The sequence below is a fragment of the Vicugna pacos genome, chromosome 11 (genome assembly GCF_048564905.1).
Source record: "Vicugna pacos chromosome 11, VicPac4, whole genome shotgun sequence".
Taxonomy (NCBI): Eukaryota; Metazoa; Chordata; class Mammalia; order Artiodactyla; family Camelidae; genus Vicugna; species Vicugna pacos.
Window position 1 is genome coordinate 101609893 of NC_132997.1, and position 15081 is coordinate 101624973.

Consider the following 15081-nt stretch of genomic DNA (forward strand, 5'->3'; position numbering starts at 1 on the left):
AGTCCTCCCCAAACTGGCTCTGTAAACTGTTGTAGCAGCTGGAAGATTCCAACTCATTCCAAACCAGGTGTTTATTTGCTGTCATCTTGAGTTCAACCCCGGACAAGTGGTAGCGGGGGCCTCAAGCAGCCCACAGGGAGCGGTGAGCCCGTCTCCGGCCCGGAGCCTCTCTGCTCCGTCCTCCGCAGGTGTCTGGCTCCCCTGCCTCCTTGCTGCGAGGTGTGTGTGTGTGTGTGTATGTGGTTTGCTTTTAACTAGAAAGTTCCCACAAGCCCCTCCCAGCAGTGGTCTGGACGAGGGCCCCGTGGACCTCTGGGCAGGTGCTGACCACTTTGCAGGTCTCTTCGAGGCTGAACTAAATCGGGCGTGTTCAGTGGGTGGGGAAGGAAGGGTGCCCCCAGTGCGCTCGCACTCGGACTCGGGCACATGAGACCCGGCACCCCTGCCAGCACGGGGGCAGGCGTGCCGCCCCCTCGCCCTGCAGTCCCCGGGCGTGTCCCAAGGGGGTCGTGGGGACCAGCAGCCACAGCCGCCAGCTGTTTGCTGGCCAGATACTCGGTGCAGAAGTGAAGGTGGTGACATGCTCAGTTACTCTGGTCCATGACTCTTTGGCTCAGTTAGAAATCGAAAAACAAAACACACACATGGGCCTGTATGTGTGCATGTGTGAGTGGAGCCCTCGGTCCAGTGTCCAGCGTCCTCTCACAGCGTTTGAGGGGAGTGAGGATCTGGTCCACCCACAGCGCCCCCACAACCTGGCCAGGGGGCCGGTTTTGCAGGAGGTAGTGGGTGGCGATGTCTCAGTGCAGATGTGGGGAGAAGCAGCCACTGTCAGAGAGAGCACCGGGGCGCTGTGCCGTCCTCATCTCCTGAGGGACTTTGAGGTGGTTCTCGCACTTGTGTGGGGCCCTGGGGATTCTCATTGCTGCCGCCTCGAGCCAGGCCCTGGTCTGGGTGAGCCCAGCCCCCAGGGCAGCGGGCTGCAGGGACAGAGGAGATGCAGGTGCCAGCAAACACGGAAGCGGCACCTCTCCAGGATGAGGGGAGACCTGCTGGGGTGTCCCTGGGGTAGGGGGACACAGGAGGCAGGCCCCATCCTGTCCGCTTCCTGCTGGGGGTCTGTCCGGGGGAGGGGAGCTGTCCAGGGCGAGGGGGTGGGGAGCGACACCTGAGCAACATCTGATGAGAGGCTGGAGCCTGGTGAGTGGGGCTGGACCTGCTGGCCGGGGCCGGGCCTGCTGTCCACACCGCGCTTTGCAGGCTGGGGCCTGGGAGACGTCCAGGGTCCCGGGTGGCTCTGGGACTTCCCTTCAAAGTGTGAGGAGGAGAAGTAAGCGTCTGTCCCCACACCTTGGAGCTGCTGGGGCTACGTTCTAAGTGCGTGGTAAGAGCCCGGGTCCTGGTCTGCTGTTCCCGACTCCAGCGGCCATCTCCTGCAGGGCAGGCCCATGTCCCCTGCCCCGTGAAGACTCTGCGAGTGAAGGTCCCTGAAGACAGGCTTGCAGTCCAGGTGCGAGAAGTGTAGGGGGTGCTCCGAGCAGCAAGCACCTGGGGACGTCAGGTAACTGAATACTTGACAAAACTGTAAGATGAGAATATTTTAAATTATTAAAAACATGAAAGAATCAGAAACATACATAAATGCCACACCTGAAAAAAGCAGGCAGACTAGAAAATGCACAGAGCTCCCGGAAGCGCAGCCCTGACGTGGACGCCTCCGTGGACGGCCTGAGGGCCGCACAGACCCAGCCGGGCAGCAGCCTCTGAAGTGGACGCCTCTGTGGACGGCCTGAGGGCCTCACAGACACAGCCGGGCAGCAGCCCCTGAAGTGGAAGCCTCCGTGGACGGCCTGGGGGCCGCACAGACCCAGCCAGGCAGCAGCCCCTGAAGTGGACGCCTCCGTGGACGGCCTGGGGGCCGCACAGACCCAGCCAGGCAGCAGCCCCTGAAGTGGACGCCTCCGTGGACGGCCTGGGGGCCGCACAGACCCAGCCGGGCAGCAGCCTCTGAAGTGGACACCTCCGTGGACGGCCTGGGGGCCGCACAGACCCAGCCGGGCAGCAGCCCCTGAAGTGGAAGCCTCCGTGGACGACCTGGGGGCCGCACAGGCACAGCTGGGCAGCAGCTGGGAGTGACCCGCACAGCGCGGGCATGGGGGGGGCGTCGTGGTCCCCAGGAGCTCGATGGGCCCCGAGCCCCAAACACAAAGACAAGACTGAGGGCAGCCTGAGGACAGCGATGGGCCACCAACAGGAAGGGCCCCGGACCACAGAGCCAGAGATGCTGGAGGGGTCGCCGGAGGAGCAAGGAGGCCGGGGTGACGGGGCCGATAGGGGCCCCGGGGGGTGAGAGAAGCAGGAGTGAGAACGTGCTGTGTGCGCTCTGTGGGCACACGTGCGCCTGTCACCAGGGGGAAGGGACGGGCCGCGTGGACTCACTGTTTCCAGAACGTTTCCTTTCTTCTCTAAGAGGCTGGGGTTTGGAAAAACTTAGAAGATGTGGGAGCTCTCGGTGGGGAAGCACGGCTGCTCACCGCCCACGCTTCCCCAGACGCTGGACCGGGTCGTCGCGGAAAGGGCAGCTGCCGCCAGCATTTGGTTAAATGGCCGATTAGCGGGGGAGGTGCTTTCACCGTCCTTCAGGGGCAGCCCCTCTGACCCTACCGCCGCTCAGAACCACAGCCGCACCCCGGGGCCACACCCCTCCGCAGGCCGGCCCCTCTGCGTCAGGGCCGTCCTCCTGTCCCCTCTGGGGAGGCTGAGGATTCACGCCCCGGAATGATGAACCGCGGGTGCGTGTGCGATGTGAGGGCAGCCCCAGGCACACACGTCCACGCAGACGCACATAAGAGCGGCCTGGCCCCGGCCCCACAAGCACACTTCACCTTGAAGAGGCAGCTCCTCCCCAGACTCCTCCCCATCCCCAGCCCCTGGGGAGCTGACTTGGAGCCTTCCAGAACCTGTCTGGCCTGGAGTGCATTTCTTCTCGACTCCCCACCCGGTCCTGCCTCCCCAGCTGCACCCCGGGCCCCCAGCAGGGCTGTCGGGTGGTGCTGAGTAGGGTGGGGTTGCCACTCGCCCTCGTTAGTGGCTGCTGGGGGCTCACAGGGGGCCCCTGTGGGGTCCGGCACCTGAGCCGGGCCAGGTGGGTCTGCGGCTCTCTGTGAGCCTGATACTGGGTGTCCAGATTCTGCAGGGACCTGTGTGGGGTTGAGGTTAGGCAACTGTTCTGAAACAGCCCGGTTTGTGCCAAAGGAGCTGGGGTTCACTGCCCCCAGAGCCATAAACACCATGAACCTGCTGGCGGAGATGCAGCCCTGCCGCCCTCTGTGCTCCCCGAGGAAAGCCACTCAGCCCACGGTGGCCACGGCTGGTGTTCCACAGCGGCCCGTTCGGGGTAATAACTGTGCACGGCGCCTAACCACGCGCTCCGGGAGCGACGGACAGGGCAGCAGCCAGGAGGGGAGGGCGCAGTGGGGCTTCCAGGGACCCAAACACAGCTGTGGGCCGTGATGGGTGGACGTGTCCCCAGGGTGTGACAACGATGGCGGCCAGATGCCGCCCGTGGTGCCCTTTTCTCTTGGGGGCCCAAGGCCCACGGGGTGTGGCTCTGAGGAGTCCCTCGGGGGCCGAGTGGCTCCGTCAATTTCCCGCCCAAGGTCTCTGCTGGAGTCTCCTGTGTGCAAACAGGGGTCCGCTTCCCGTCTTCCTCTGTGAGGCCGACAGTCTTACGCTTAGCTGGCACTACCTTAGCGTGCAGGCACTGCAGAGGTGATGCCCAAGCCCGCGTGGCTGCACCATGTGGTTTCCGCAGAGCAAGGTGGCCCTGCGTGGCCGGTCAGCATGTGCAGTGTGGAGTCCAGGAGGGAGCTGGTCCAGAGGGGCCTGCAGGGCGCCCACGGAGCTTTCTGGCCACACCGCCTGGGTGACATGCAGGGCAGGTGGAGGCGGGAGCCACGGGTTTCCCAGGAGTGACGGGGGTCCCCACTGCAGACAGACCCCTCCCCCAGGGCCTCTCATGCCCCCAGGACAGCGAAGCAGAGTAACTTTATTTTCTGTTTTTTTCCTTTAGCTCTTGGAATTCGACAAAGAGCTGTCTGTCTTCAAGGACAGGCTGTGTGAACTGGACATCTCGTTCCCCCCCAGGTGAGGAGCGCCCTCACGGGCCAGCAGTTGCCCGCCCTCCTGTTCCCGCATCTGTGCACCGCCCGCTGCCTCCACAGCCTGGAGGCCTGCCACAGAGCGCAGGGCTCTGCCCCTGGTTCCACCGTGGCCTCCAGTTTGCCTGCTCTGAGTTCTGGAACTCTGGGACCGTGGTGGGGTGGGTTTTGGCTCTGTCTGTCTGTTTTTGGCTTTCTCGGGTACCTCAGCTTTTGCTGTGTCTGACTCTGACGTTTACAGAGTTCAGACCTGCAGCAAAAACAACACGTTCCTTTCTGACCAGCCCCAGAGGTGCTGCCCCAGACAGGCCCGGGCCACAGAGGGGCATGAGGTAAGGAGAGGGCCCAGGATGCTAGGCAGGTGCGGGGCCCGTGGGACTCAGCCTACCTTCGGCCCCCTCCGGCCTGCCGCCTGGAAGGACTTGGACACCCCGTCACGCCCGGCTTTCAGGGCCTCCTGGACTTTTCCCCTCGTCATCCACACAGCAAATACACTGCAGGCTGGCCGAGCGGTCCTGGCCCCTGTCCTGGTGGTGGCCAGCTCTCCGGCCGCCCCGTGGCAGGGGATGTGGGGCTCAGTGCAGAGCCTGGGGCGTCCAGGCCGTGGCCAGTCGTACACTCGGGATAGTCCCTGGAGATGGTCCATCAGCGGACGGGGCTCCTGACCAGCGGCTGGGGGTCCTTTCCCACAGAGCTGTCTGTTACTGTTCTCCGCGGAGTGATGGAACCTGGCTCCTGATGGACTGCGACCTAGTGCTGTGCGCCGCTTTGCTGGACGAGGTGCTGACGTTTCAGACCTCTGCAGACCCTTCAGTTCTTGTTCTTCGCAGCTGCCTGCGGTCACGTGTAGCACGTTCACCCCAGACAACTACCCAAGTGACCGGGTGGGGGGGTCGGAGGCAGAGTGCGCAGCCAGGCCAGGCCAGTGGGCCCAGGGGCTGCCCCACCACAGAGACCCTGCAGGCCCCACCCCTGCATCCGGGGTGATACCCGCCAATCCCGCCAGGCCACATGAAGGCCTTTAACGCCATGTGGTGTTACCAGGAACTGGTGACAAAAAGACTTCAAGTTTGTGCTTAGACTAATCTTGGTGGACAGAGACCACAAGGCTGGCCTGGCACGAGCTGTGCCCACCTGGCTCCTCTCTGTAACCAGCCGGCGTTGAGCTGACCCAGAGCTGACCATGGGACTGGTTGTTCCTGGTTGACGGGGTGATGCGTTGTCAGCTGCCACCCCCGGTGCCCAGGGCCCTCAGAGAGACAAGCGGCGCTGACCACCCTCCGGCCTCCGGCCCAGGGTCCGCTCACAGCTCCCACTCCAAGCCCAGCTTCGGGCTGACGGCAGGAGCCCCAGGGTGGCCCAGCGTGAACAGCTCAAAGGTGACCACTGACGCCTCTGCCCTCTGCATCCTAGCCAGCTGGGAATTTTCTAACTTACAATTCAATTCTGAGCGAAATTGTCATTGGTTTTAAAATAAGGACATCAAAGTGGGAAGACGGGGTGGTTTAGCTGCCTTTTTCGCTAATGTGGCCGTGGTGGCATCTCCATGGCCCTGGACCCAAGTCCCCCTGGGACGGTGCCCGCTCCCTTCTGGGCGGCTGCTCCACAGTGCTCCCTCCCACTGCCCAGAACAGCCCATGTGAAGCCTCCCTTCCCTGGAACCGGACGATTCCCGAACGCAGCAGAATGCGCCCCACAGCTCCCATCTCGTCCCACCGACTCCGAGACACTGGGTGTCCCAGACTCGAGAGTCAAGGAGTCACATACAGCTTTGCCTGCACCTTGGGGCCGCGGCCAGGTTCCTGCCGGGGCAGCGCCGACACTGTGACAACAGGCCAGTCTACCTGTGATTGTGAACATGGAGTTTACCTTCCAGACCCCTGAGAGGGCCTCAGGGACCCCAGAGGTCCTCACGTCACAGCCAAGAGCCAGCCCCAAACAGGAAGGAATCTAAATGCTGTTGATAGCGGAACGGATATTTGCGCTGAATTCCGCGGCCAGCACTGCATCACGCGAGTCTGGAGGCAAATCTGAACAGGAGTGTGCGCAAGCAGGCCGGGGTCACGACCCTTGACCTCCCAGGCCGTGGTGGAGGGCATAGGGCTGCTGGACGTGACGGGGGCTGGGCTCTGCCTGGTACCTGTGCCTGGTACAGAACGAGGTCAGCGAGAAGGTGGGAAGGTGTCCAGTCCCGGCTGCACCCACCGTTTGGTGTGTCCGGCTTATCCAGGGAAGCCCCCACCGTCCCAGAGGCAGGTGCGCACCCCACGGTGGGACGGGGTGTTTCTACGGGGAGGTGAGCCACAGGGAAGGGCCAAGTGGCGGTCTTTGAAAAAGACGAAGCCCCACAGAACACAGGGATAAGCGCATCCCGAGCCGGGGGGGCTGTCCTCCTAAAGTGGGCCATTCATTTTCATATGAACCCTCAGAGGCTCTTCTCAGACTTTCCTGTGGCCAGAACTTAAAGCTGGACCGCCTGTGGGTTCCTGCCTGTAACGAATACAAAATGGTGACGTTCGAACAAGAAGACCGGGCTCCCTGCTGCATGCCACGCCTGGTGCTCGGGGAGGGAGCCCAGGCGGCCCTTTGTCCAGCTGGTCCCCGAGCCCTGGCTGGACATGGCCCACACGGACACGTGGGGCAAGTGCTGAAGGGCAGGGGCACAGCATGGGTCCCCTGGGGCGCCGGCCGGTCACCCCACGTGCCCCGTGCCTGGAGGAGGGTCGGCCCTGCGCCTCTGACTGCGGGACCCTCCTAGGACGCCTGCTCCTCATCTCCACTCGGCAGCTGAGCGCCGCTGCCAGTCCCGGCACAGCTGTGCCCCTCCTCCCTCCGTCTTCTGGGAATCTCAGTAACTGCCAGCGTTTGGCAGCCCAGTATTTGAGCGGCTGCTGCTTGTTGGCCTCCGGAACTCACACATGCACACGGGGACCTGCCGCTCCGGGCGCTCTGAAGCCACTGAGTCGGCCCTCCCCACAGCAGTGCTGTGACCTGGGGACACTGAATTTTACCAGGCAAGAATCCGAGGCGGGGCCTCTGTCCCCACCCTCCCTGGGGGCCTCAGGCAGCACCCCTGCTTCTCCACTCCCACTTTGGTACAGAACCAGACGTGATCGGGCCTGGTTCAGGGGCCCCGCGCCGTCCACCTCTTGAGCCTGGCATCTCCCGCCCATGGCGGCTGGCCCTGCAGACAGTGGGCCTTTGTGCCCTCCTGGCCCTGCTGTTGGCCTCGGGGCCCCCGGTGACACCACCTGCCTGCCCGTCCGCTCAGACCGAGGCCAGCCGCCTGGCCACGGCAAAGGGGCCGCTTGCCCACACCCTGAGGGAAGGAGCTTGTGGGGCAGGGAGGACAGGCGGACGATTGTTAACTTTATCACCGCGCCATTAATTACGGCCGTCAGTCCCCACCGTGTGGAGCTTGGGCTGGGCTGCCATGTCCCGTGTCCCCACCCTGCACAGGGTTTGCTTTCAGATAAGTCTGCGTGCACAGCACTGCATTAATCATCACCCACGCTAGGGCTCAGCGGTCAGGTCCCAGGCAGGCAGCACTCCGGCCATCCTCACAGCGGCCGGGGCAGGGCCTCACCGTGGGGAGGACGCATGTGAGGCCGCCCAGCCCTCCCTCCCTGCCCCGGAGCCCACGCTGGCCTCCCGGGACCCACCGGCACCAGCACTGCCCTGCCTGCTCCCTGGTTCTGGGAGGTGCTGCGCCCCTTCCTGGGTGTGGCTGCGGGGAGGGTCGCTTGTCTATGAGGGGGAGGGTGCTGCCCCCAACAGCCCTGCCCGCTCCAGCCAGGGCCCCTCAGGGGCCAGCTTCTCAGTCCTGTTGAATCAGATGTGGATGCGCCCGCAGCAGGGGGATCTGCCCGAGCAGGGAGGGGCCAGGGCCTCCTGGGACCCGGGGAACCCCTGGTGGGCGCTGGGCTTGAAGGCCCAGTGGGAGATCGGCCCCAGGCCTCCCGGGCTGTTCCCTGTCACTCCCCACCATCCCTGCGACGCCCCGCCAGCTCCTGGCATGGCCGGGCTGAACAGGGCCCAGCGCTCTGTGATCATGGGCCCAGGGTGTGCGAGGAGCAGCTCTTACACACCTGCCTTTCGTGTGCTGTTTCTCACCCGGGACCACACACTAACACTGATCCCGGTCTTGAATTAAGTAAATTCCTCTGGGGGCTGGGGTGGTACGTCGTGGTTTCCAGTGAAAGCATTTGTGTCCGACTGGAGATGGAGGAGGCTGAGAACCATTAACTTAGGTTCTCCGGACCCTGACCGAGCTCTCAAGGCCTGGCCACGCAGAGAGGGAGGAGGGCGCCAAGGCCTCGCCAGCCAGGGCCCAGGATGGAGCAGCCCAGAAAGCCAGTCTCATTTCCTCCACCAGCGGCAACAAGAAAATTTAATAGACAGTAAGGAGCCATGCACAGCAAACACCATGTGGCATTTCAGAATTGACCCCAAATGTGTTAGACAAGGAATGATTTTAGGCCGTACTGAAGGCCACACGAGATGTGCCGGACTCCTACTCAGGGTGCATGCTCAGCACGGCTGGGGGTCTCCCCAAAGCCAGTCCACTCCAAGTTACGTTCCCCTACTGTTGGTTCAGGGCAGTCCCAATCAAAACGCCCACTGCGGGGGTGGGGGTGGGGGTGGGGGTGGCAGTTTTAAATGGACCAGGCAGGGCCTACTGGGCAGTGCAGAGCCCGGAGGCAGGAGCTCCGGGGAGTTCTGGAGACAGGAGGGAGCCACCCCCTGGCCAAGGAGCTCGAGGGGCCTCAGCCAGACAGCGGCCAGACTCTGTGGACGAATGGGGCGGCCACCTGCTCTCCCATGCTGCCCGGCCAGTAGGTCAGTGGGTCAGTCGGCTCTGCTGGCTCCATCCCCGAGGGGGCCCCAGGCCTCCCCTGGTGGCCAAGCCCCGTCAGTGGGCGGGAAGCGGGAGCCTGTGTGGCCAGGGCAGCGCATCAGGGACAGGCACACGCTCCGCCACAGTGATGACCCAAGACCCTCTGCAGCGGGGGTGCCTGGGTGGGACCGGGGTGTGCCGTCTGTTTGCGCCCAGCTGTCCCGAGTGCTCGGCTGGTTTTCTTTGTGCTTCAGGCCACTTCCAAAAATAAACCCAAGGTTAGTAGAAGACTCCATCCTTGAAGGAAATGGTTAATCCGAAGTGCTGGGCCGGGACCGCCCTCTGACTGTCCTAGGAGCTGCTGTCCGCCCGCCCGTTCTTTCCCTTTTCCCTGGACACTGCTGGCCTTCCTGGGGTGCGTGGGGGAGAGTCCGCTCGGCCCTCCCCTCGGGGGTGGAGGAGGGGCTGCAGCCACTGCGCTGACCGGCGCCTTCCTGCCCCGTCTCCCCAGCTACCCGTACAGCGAGGACTCCAGCCAGGGCAAGCAGTACATGAACACCCGGTGCCCCGCCTGGTGCGACCGCGTCCTCATGTCCCCGTCCGCCAAGGAGCTGATTCTGAGGGTGAGTGTGAGGTGGGGGTGGGGGGTCAGAGCCGCAGGGCTGGGGGTGGGCTGGGGGATTCAAGTTCCTGCCGACCCCAGCATGAGCCCTGCCTCGTCCTGTGGCTGCCGACCCACCGACCGGTACGTCAGGGCGGCCCCCGGCCTGCGGGGCCGTGGGCGAGCCAGGCCTCCAGCACCTTCCCAGCTCAAAATGGGCATGAGCGGCCAGCCGTGCACCAGGAGCCCCCTGATCTGCCACGTCCTCGGGGCCAGTGAGCCCTCGTCTTCGCAAGAGCTTGTTGCTGACGTCTCTGCGTCTCCCAAGCTGTGAGTCAGAGCCAGAGTCGCACTCGGACCCGAGAAGTTAAAGACGAACGGCCCACGGTCCGGGGGCAGCACCGTGTGCTGGGCCAGGTTTCCCAGGGTGTTTCAGTGCCCACATCTCAGCACGAAAGGAGTGCTGGCAGAAGTCAATATCTGCATTGGTCTTGTCCACCCCATCAGTGCAAAAATGTTACAGTGACGTGCATTGACTCACCAGGGCAGCAGTCTGGCCTCTGAGGGACGGGGGCAGCCAGTTAGGGTGGCAGGAGGCCCCCATGGCCCCAGACCGCCCCCTGCCCACCTCAACCCAGCATATTTGAGGCCAGTTGCCACCCTCCATGGCCCCCGCAGCTGCTCCGAGGAGCCCCGTCTGGGCCCCTGGGCCTCACCCAGGACATAGTCGGGAGGGCAGAATGCCCACCGGCTGCCTAGGTGTGCACCCCGTCCCCCGCTCAGCGGCCCCTGCGGCCCCCACTGGGAGGCCTGCTAACTTTTGCAGGAGGGCTGGCCCTCAACACCGCCTGGAGCCACAGCTCCCTGGGCGTTGGGGCAGGGAGCCTGCAGCCATGTGGGGTCTGCAGCAAGCTTGCTCTGGTGGGGCCTGGGGGGCTGGCCTGGGCAGCCTAGGCAGACCCCCGGCCTGTGGGCAGGACCTGCACCTCAGGGCCCATCAGGGAGGACGGCCGCTGGGGCTGCTTCCACAGGCGGCCCTCCTGAAGGAGCTGCGTGGGGCAGGGCCCTGAGCACACAGCCCAGACTTGGGCCTGCCCCTGGTGCCCTGAGGTGAGGGCGAGGGATGAGAGAATGGACAGCGGCTCTGAGCACATGGGGCACATGAGGCCTGTGGCCGGTGTGGGTGCCTCCAGGGGCCTCGGGACGCAGAGAAGAGACCAGAGTCATCTTCCAGAGAGAGAGGTGTCTTGCAGTAAACCCACTAAGACAGCGGGGGTGCCCAGGACTGCGCGTGGGGGCTGCACGAGCCTCCGCCCCAGGCTGCAGACAGTCTAGCGGAAGGTGGCATTTTAGACTGTTTTATGTCATCTCAGTCTGGGGGCCTGAGACTGGCTGCTGCAGACGCTGTGGGGACAGAGCTCGGCTGCTGGCCCGTCTGGGGAAGGCCCAGTGCCTTCCTGGTGGGGAGTCCCGGCAAGCGGGCGTTCCCGGCCCGGTGGCTGCGTGGCTAGCAGTCTCCGTGGCGTCATCCATCATGCCACGCTCGGGCAGCTCGGCCTTGTGTTAGTTCCGCTTCCCAGCCCCGGACACCGGAGGCGGCAGCCGCAGTGACGAGTGCGCAGCGAGGCGTGCGGCGCCGCGGTCATTTGTTTATCTGTCTCGAGATCATACGGTTGGAAACCCACAATCTTATGCTGCCTTTGCAAATTGCCTCGCTCGTTGGATGGATGCACCCGACTCTGCGGAGGCGGCGCTGCGACTGCGGGGACTTGCGGAGGGTGCTGTCTGTATGTTCTGGCAGACGACCATGCTGGAGAGGAAATCTGACCTTCAGCTTCCGACTGCATTACGGATAATTCGGTTTTAACGTTGTAGTCGCAGATGCTTCAGCTGCAGATGTAAAACCCCGGCCCAGTCGGAGCCGTCCGACTGCTGGGAACACACACCCTCTGCGTCGTCCGGAGTTAAGGGTCTGCAGGCTGGTGGAGGTGGGAGGCCGACGGGCACACGGACCACGGGGTGCAGTGGTGTGGAGTTCAGGGGCGTCTGCTCTTGCATGAACAGGGGGCGCTGGGTGAACAGAAGCTGATGTCAGAAGCGAACGTCAGCAGGGAAAGTGGGAACCGGACGAGCGTCTGTGGTGCCGGGGGCTCAGCGGCACATGTGCTCACAGCGGCACCGACTGCGGGGAGCACCGGCCCGGGCCTCCACCGCGTCCGGGGCGCCGAAGGGCCGGAGGGGAGCCTGGAGCTCAGCATAGCCCCTGAGGTCACCGCCTTCCTGAGGCCAGAGCCGCCTCGCCTGCAAGAGCCAGGGTGCAGAGATGCCGCCCGGACCGCCGGGACCTCGGGCCGCCGCCAGCCGCCCCTCCGAGGGGCCTCAGAAATGGGCAGAGTGGGCGGCGGGCGACTGCTCCCCATTCCCACCTCTCACACCTCTTCCTGTGCTTGCTTTTCTCAGTCGGAGAGCGAGGAGAAGGTTGTCACCTACGACCACATCGGGCCCAGCGTCTGCATGGGAGACCACAAGGTGACATCACCTCGCTGGGGCCCAGGGTGGGCGGTGGCGGCTTGTCCTGCCGCCTCCTTAGCCTGGCCTCACAGAGGAGGTGAAATTGGTCTGTTTTTATTTGATTTTAATAAAATGCCAGAAGGAGTTGGGTAGACAAGCAGACAGTAAGGCAGACAAGACTAGTCACAAGAGAACACGGTGCAGTTTTACTATTTGTAAAAAATGCTGGTGGTTTCCGGAGTCCGTTTCCCAGGTGTGCATTGGAAGTATTTTAATGGCCTCTGAGGTGGGGCAGCTGCCACCATGGGGCGAGCGGGAGGCGTGCGTGCTACCAGCCCAGCGCTTCGGGAGGCAGTGATTGTTCCAGTACTAAGTTCTCCGTGTGACCGTGCCTGGCCCCCGAGGGGCCCCATGGGGACAGGTCCTGGGTCACTGGCAGGCAAAGGCGATGCACTGGTCCCCCATCTTCAAGACCTCTGGGCCCCGCCCACACTGCCCCATCCCAGGAGAAGCTCTGTCTTTCCGGGGCTATTTGGCCGGAATCAGCAGTTCTTAAATGAGCTTTTACATTAGTTTTCCCTCTGGGAATAATGCCCTCTCTACAGACCACGAAGGCCCTCTGCCTCGAGCCTCTGGCTGCCCAGTCCGGGCAGCTCCACACGGGCGGGGTCCAGAATGGGTACCCAGCCGGGAGCGTGGGGTCCGGGGTTCTGACGACTTCTCTTCTGCCCCTGCAGCCCGTGTTCCTGGCCTTCCGCATCGCGCCCGGGGCAGGTAAACCTCACGCACGTGTGCACAAGTGCTGTGTCGTGCAGTGACGTGGTGGTAAATATTCCTCCTTCCCTCGTGTTCACCTTTCCTGAGTTTCTCCTGGTGTGTGCGCGCCTTTAACCAACGGCCGACTCCACGCAGGGACGCGGTGTCAGCGCCACGAGAGGACCCTTGGCGAGCCCTCCCTGTAGCACAAGGCGCAGACGAAGTCGCAGCCCATGAAATACGTACTCGTGATAGCTGCACCCACAACCGCCCGAGCGCCACCCGCTAGGCAGATGGCCGGCCCTGCACTTCGCTTCAGCCTCCGGACGGCGGCTCCGGAAAAGCCTCACATACCTCACTGTCTCGTCTGTTCATGTGACATTAAGTAGAAATACTGGGTTTTTTTAAAAAGAAAAAAGTCACAGCCCTGTTGCCAAAACTCTGTAATAGACAGCAAAGAGATTCTGTATTTTAGACTTCACGGTTTTCGATTTTTACGAATTGTCAGCGTGGAAGAGCTTCTCCAGGGTGGAAACCCCACAGGTGCCGAGCCCTCTGCCAGCCGGGCGCCCGGTGGGGGGCGGGCGGGCTCTGGACCGCCGGGCTGTGCGCGGCCTCTGCTGGGGGTCGTGGCCCGGCTCCCACTCCGATGGCCCCCCTTCCGTGCTCTTCACTCTACTGCCATGTGACATGGCTTTTGAATCACACTGCAGCTGCTTTCCATTTTTATATATAAATATATATAAATATATACTTTTTAAAAATAATTTATAAACCTTACCAAAACTTACGCTAAATATACTTTCCAGTATGAATGCTTGAGTGGTATTTCAGCAGGTAGCATCGAGGTCTAGGAGGTCAGGCACGTGTCTGTCAGCACACAAGGCTCCCAAACAAGTGACAGGGCTTGGCTGTGCCCTCACGGGCCAGACCGACCCCCGCACGTCTGCACGAGCAGCTGGACTCCTAGGCCTCCTTCTGTGTAACATTAAGAACTGAATGTGAACTTCATAGCTAGCTCGGGTGTACCTTCTAAGAATTTTGTAAACTGTTTTGTCCGTCTTTTGTTACTGTTCTGCGGTGCCAAGTATTCTACGTGAAACAACAATATCCTGGGAGAGATAAAAGTAGCGTAGCCTGCTTCTGGTAGAAACTGCTTTTAACCTGGGCTGTACATACAAATACTCAGAGAAACAGAACTGCTCACGTCCCTGGCTGCTCAGCCTCGGACGACCTGTGTGATACGCCAGCTGCGAGCCCTGGCCCTCAGGACAGGCGATCCCAGAGCCCGTGGGCGAAACACAGACGGACGTCTTACTGATCTGCTTCAGAACACTACAGAACTCCTGGGCTGGGGCACGGCGCCGGGGGCGCCTGTTTCTAGAGAAATCACTACCGTAGCAAGTGCTATGGCGTCCACTCGCCGAATCCATGTCCTTGACAGTGTGATCGGAGCTGTGTCTGGCTGGGGTCGCTGCGCTCTGTCCACCGGCCACACGGCCGTTCCGTCCCCAGCGATCCGTGTAGCGGGGTTTCAACTGTTGGTCACTGTCGAGGCCTCTAGAAATGACCGCTCCAGTTCCTAAGCAATAAAATTGACCATGGTGAAGATACCCTGTCTTGCTGTCTCCTCCTTCCGCGTGCCCGACCCCCTTTAAATCCCTCGCACCAGCAGCGCTGGGCTCTGCCCTGTTGGACGCTGCTCCCAGACAAAGCCGAGGGGTGAGAGCAGAGAGAGCGTCTTCCGGGCTTTTCACTGCAGAGGTGCCTGCTGGGAGTCCCCCCTCAGCGTTCGCAGTGAGATTGCATAAATGCACTGCTTTCCTCAAAACTTTAAAATTGGAAATTCCTTTGCTCTTAACGTGGGCTGAGGGAATAATTCATGCACAGAAATTAAAAAAAATCAATGCTTTCCTTAAAAAGAAAAACAGTCAGTGGACACGCCTGGTGTTAAACTGGTGCAACCATGCGGCAAAAAAACAGAAAACTTCAGCTTTTTACGTTTCTCTTGAACATTTTTAGTAATGCCCTTCAAGAGAACTCTTAGGGCGCGATACCATTTACTTTTAGTTTTTAAAATCAACATGACTGTTACGCCCATGAAGCTGCAACCACGTCCAGCTCCAGAAAACAGAAGGGACAGGATGGTCTTCTGTGAACGGGAGCAGATCCATGGCTGTTCTTAACCAGAATCCCAGCCCTTGGATTCCATGGTG

The 15081-nt window shown here is 62.2% G+C and overlaps 1 protein-coding gene across 2 annotated transcripts in view; it reads left to right on the plus strand.

Moving 5' to 3' along the window:
• The window catches only part of INPP5A (inositol polyphosphate-5-phosphatase A), a 158438-nt gene extending 143960 nt beyond the window's left edge, over positions 1 to 14478 (plus strand). For both annotated transcript variants that reach the window (XM_006207445.3, XM_072972158.1), the window contains 5 exons: positions 4073 to 4146; positions 9509 to 9620; positions 12059 to 12127; positions 12847 to 12934; positions 13022 to 14478. In XM_006207445.3, coding sequence (XP_006207507.1) covers positions 4073 to 4146; positions 9509 to 9620; positions 12059 to 12127; positions 12847 to 12927 — 336 coding nt within the window. In that variant the 3' untranslated portion in view covers positions 12928 to 12934; positions 13022 to 14478. The remainder of the gene's footprint in view (positions 1 to 4072; positions 4147 to 9508; positions 9621 to 12058; positions 12128 to 12846; positions 12935 to 13021) is intronic.
• Positions 14479 to 15081: the final 603 nt, after the last annotated feature.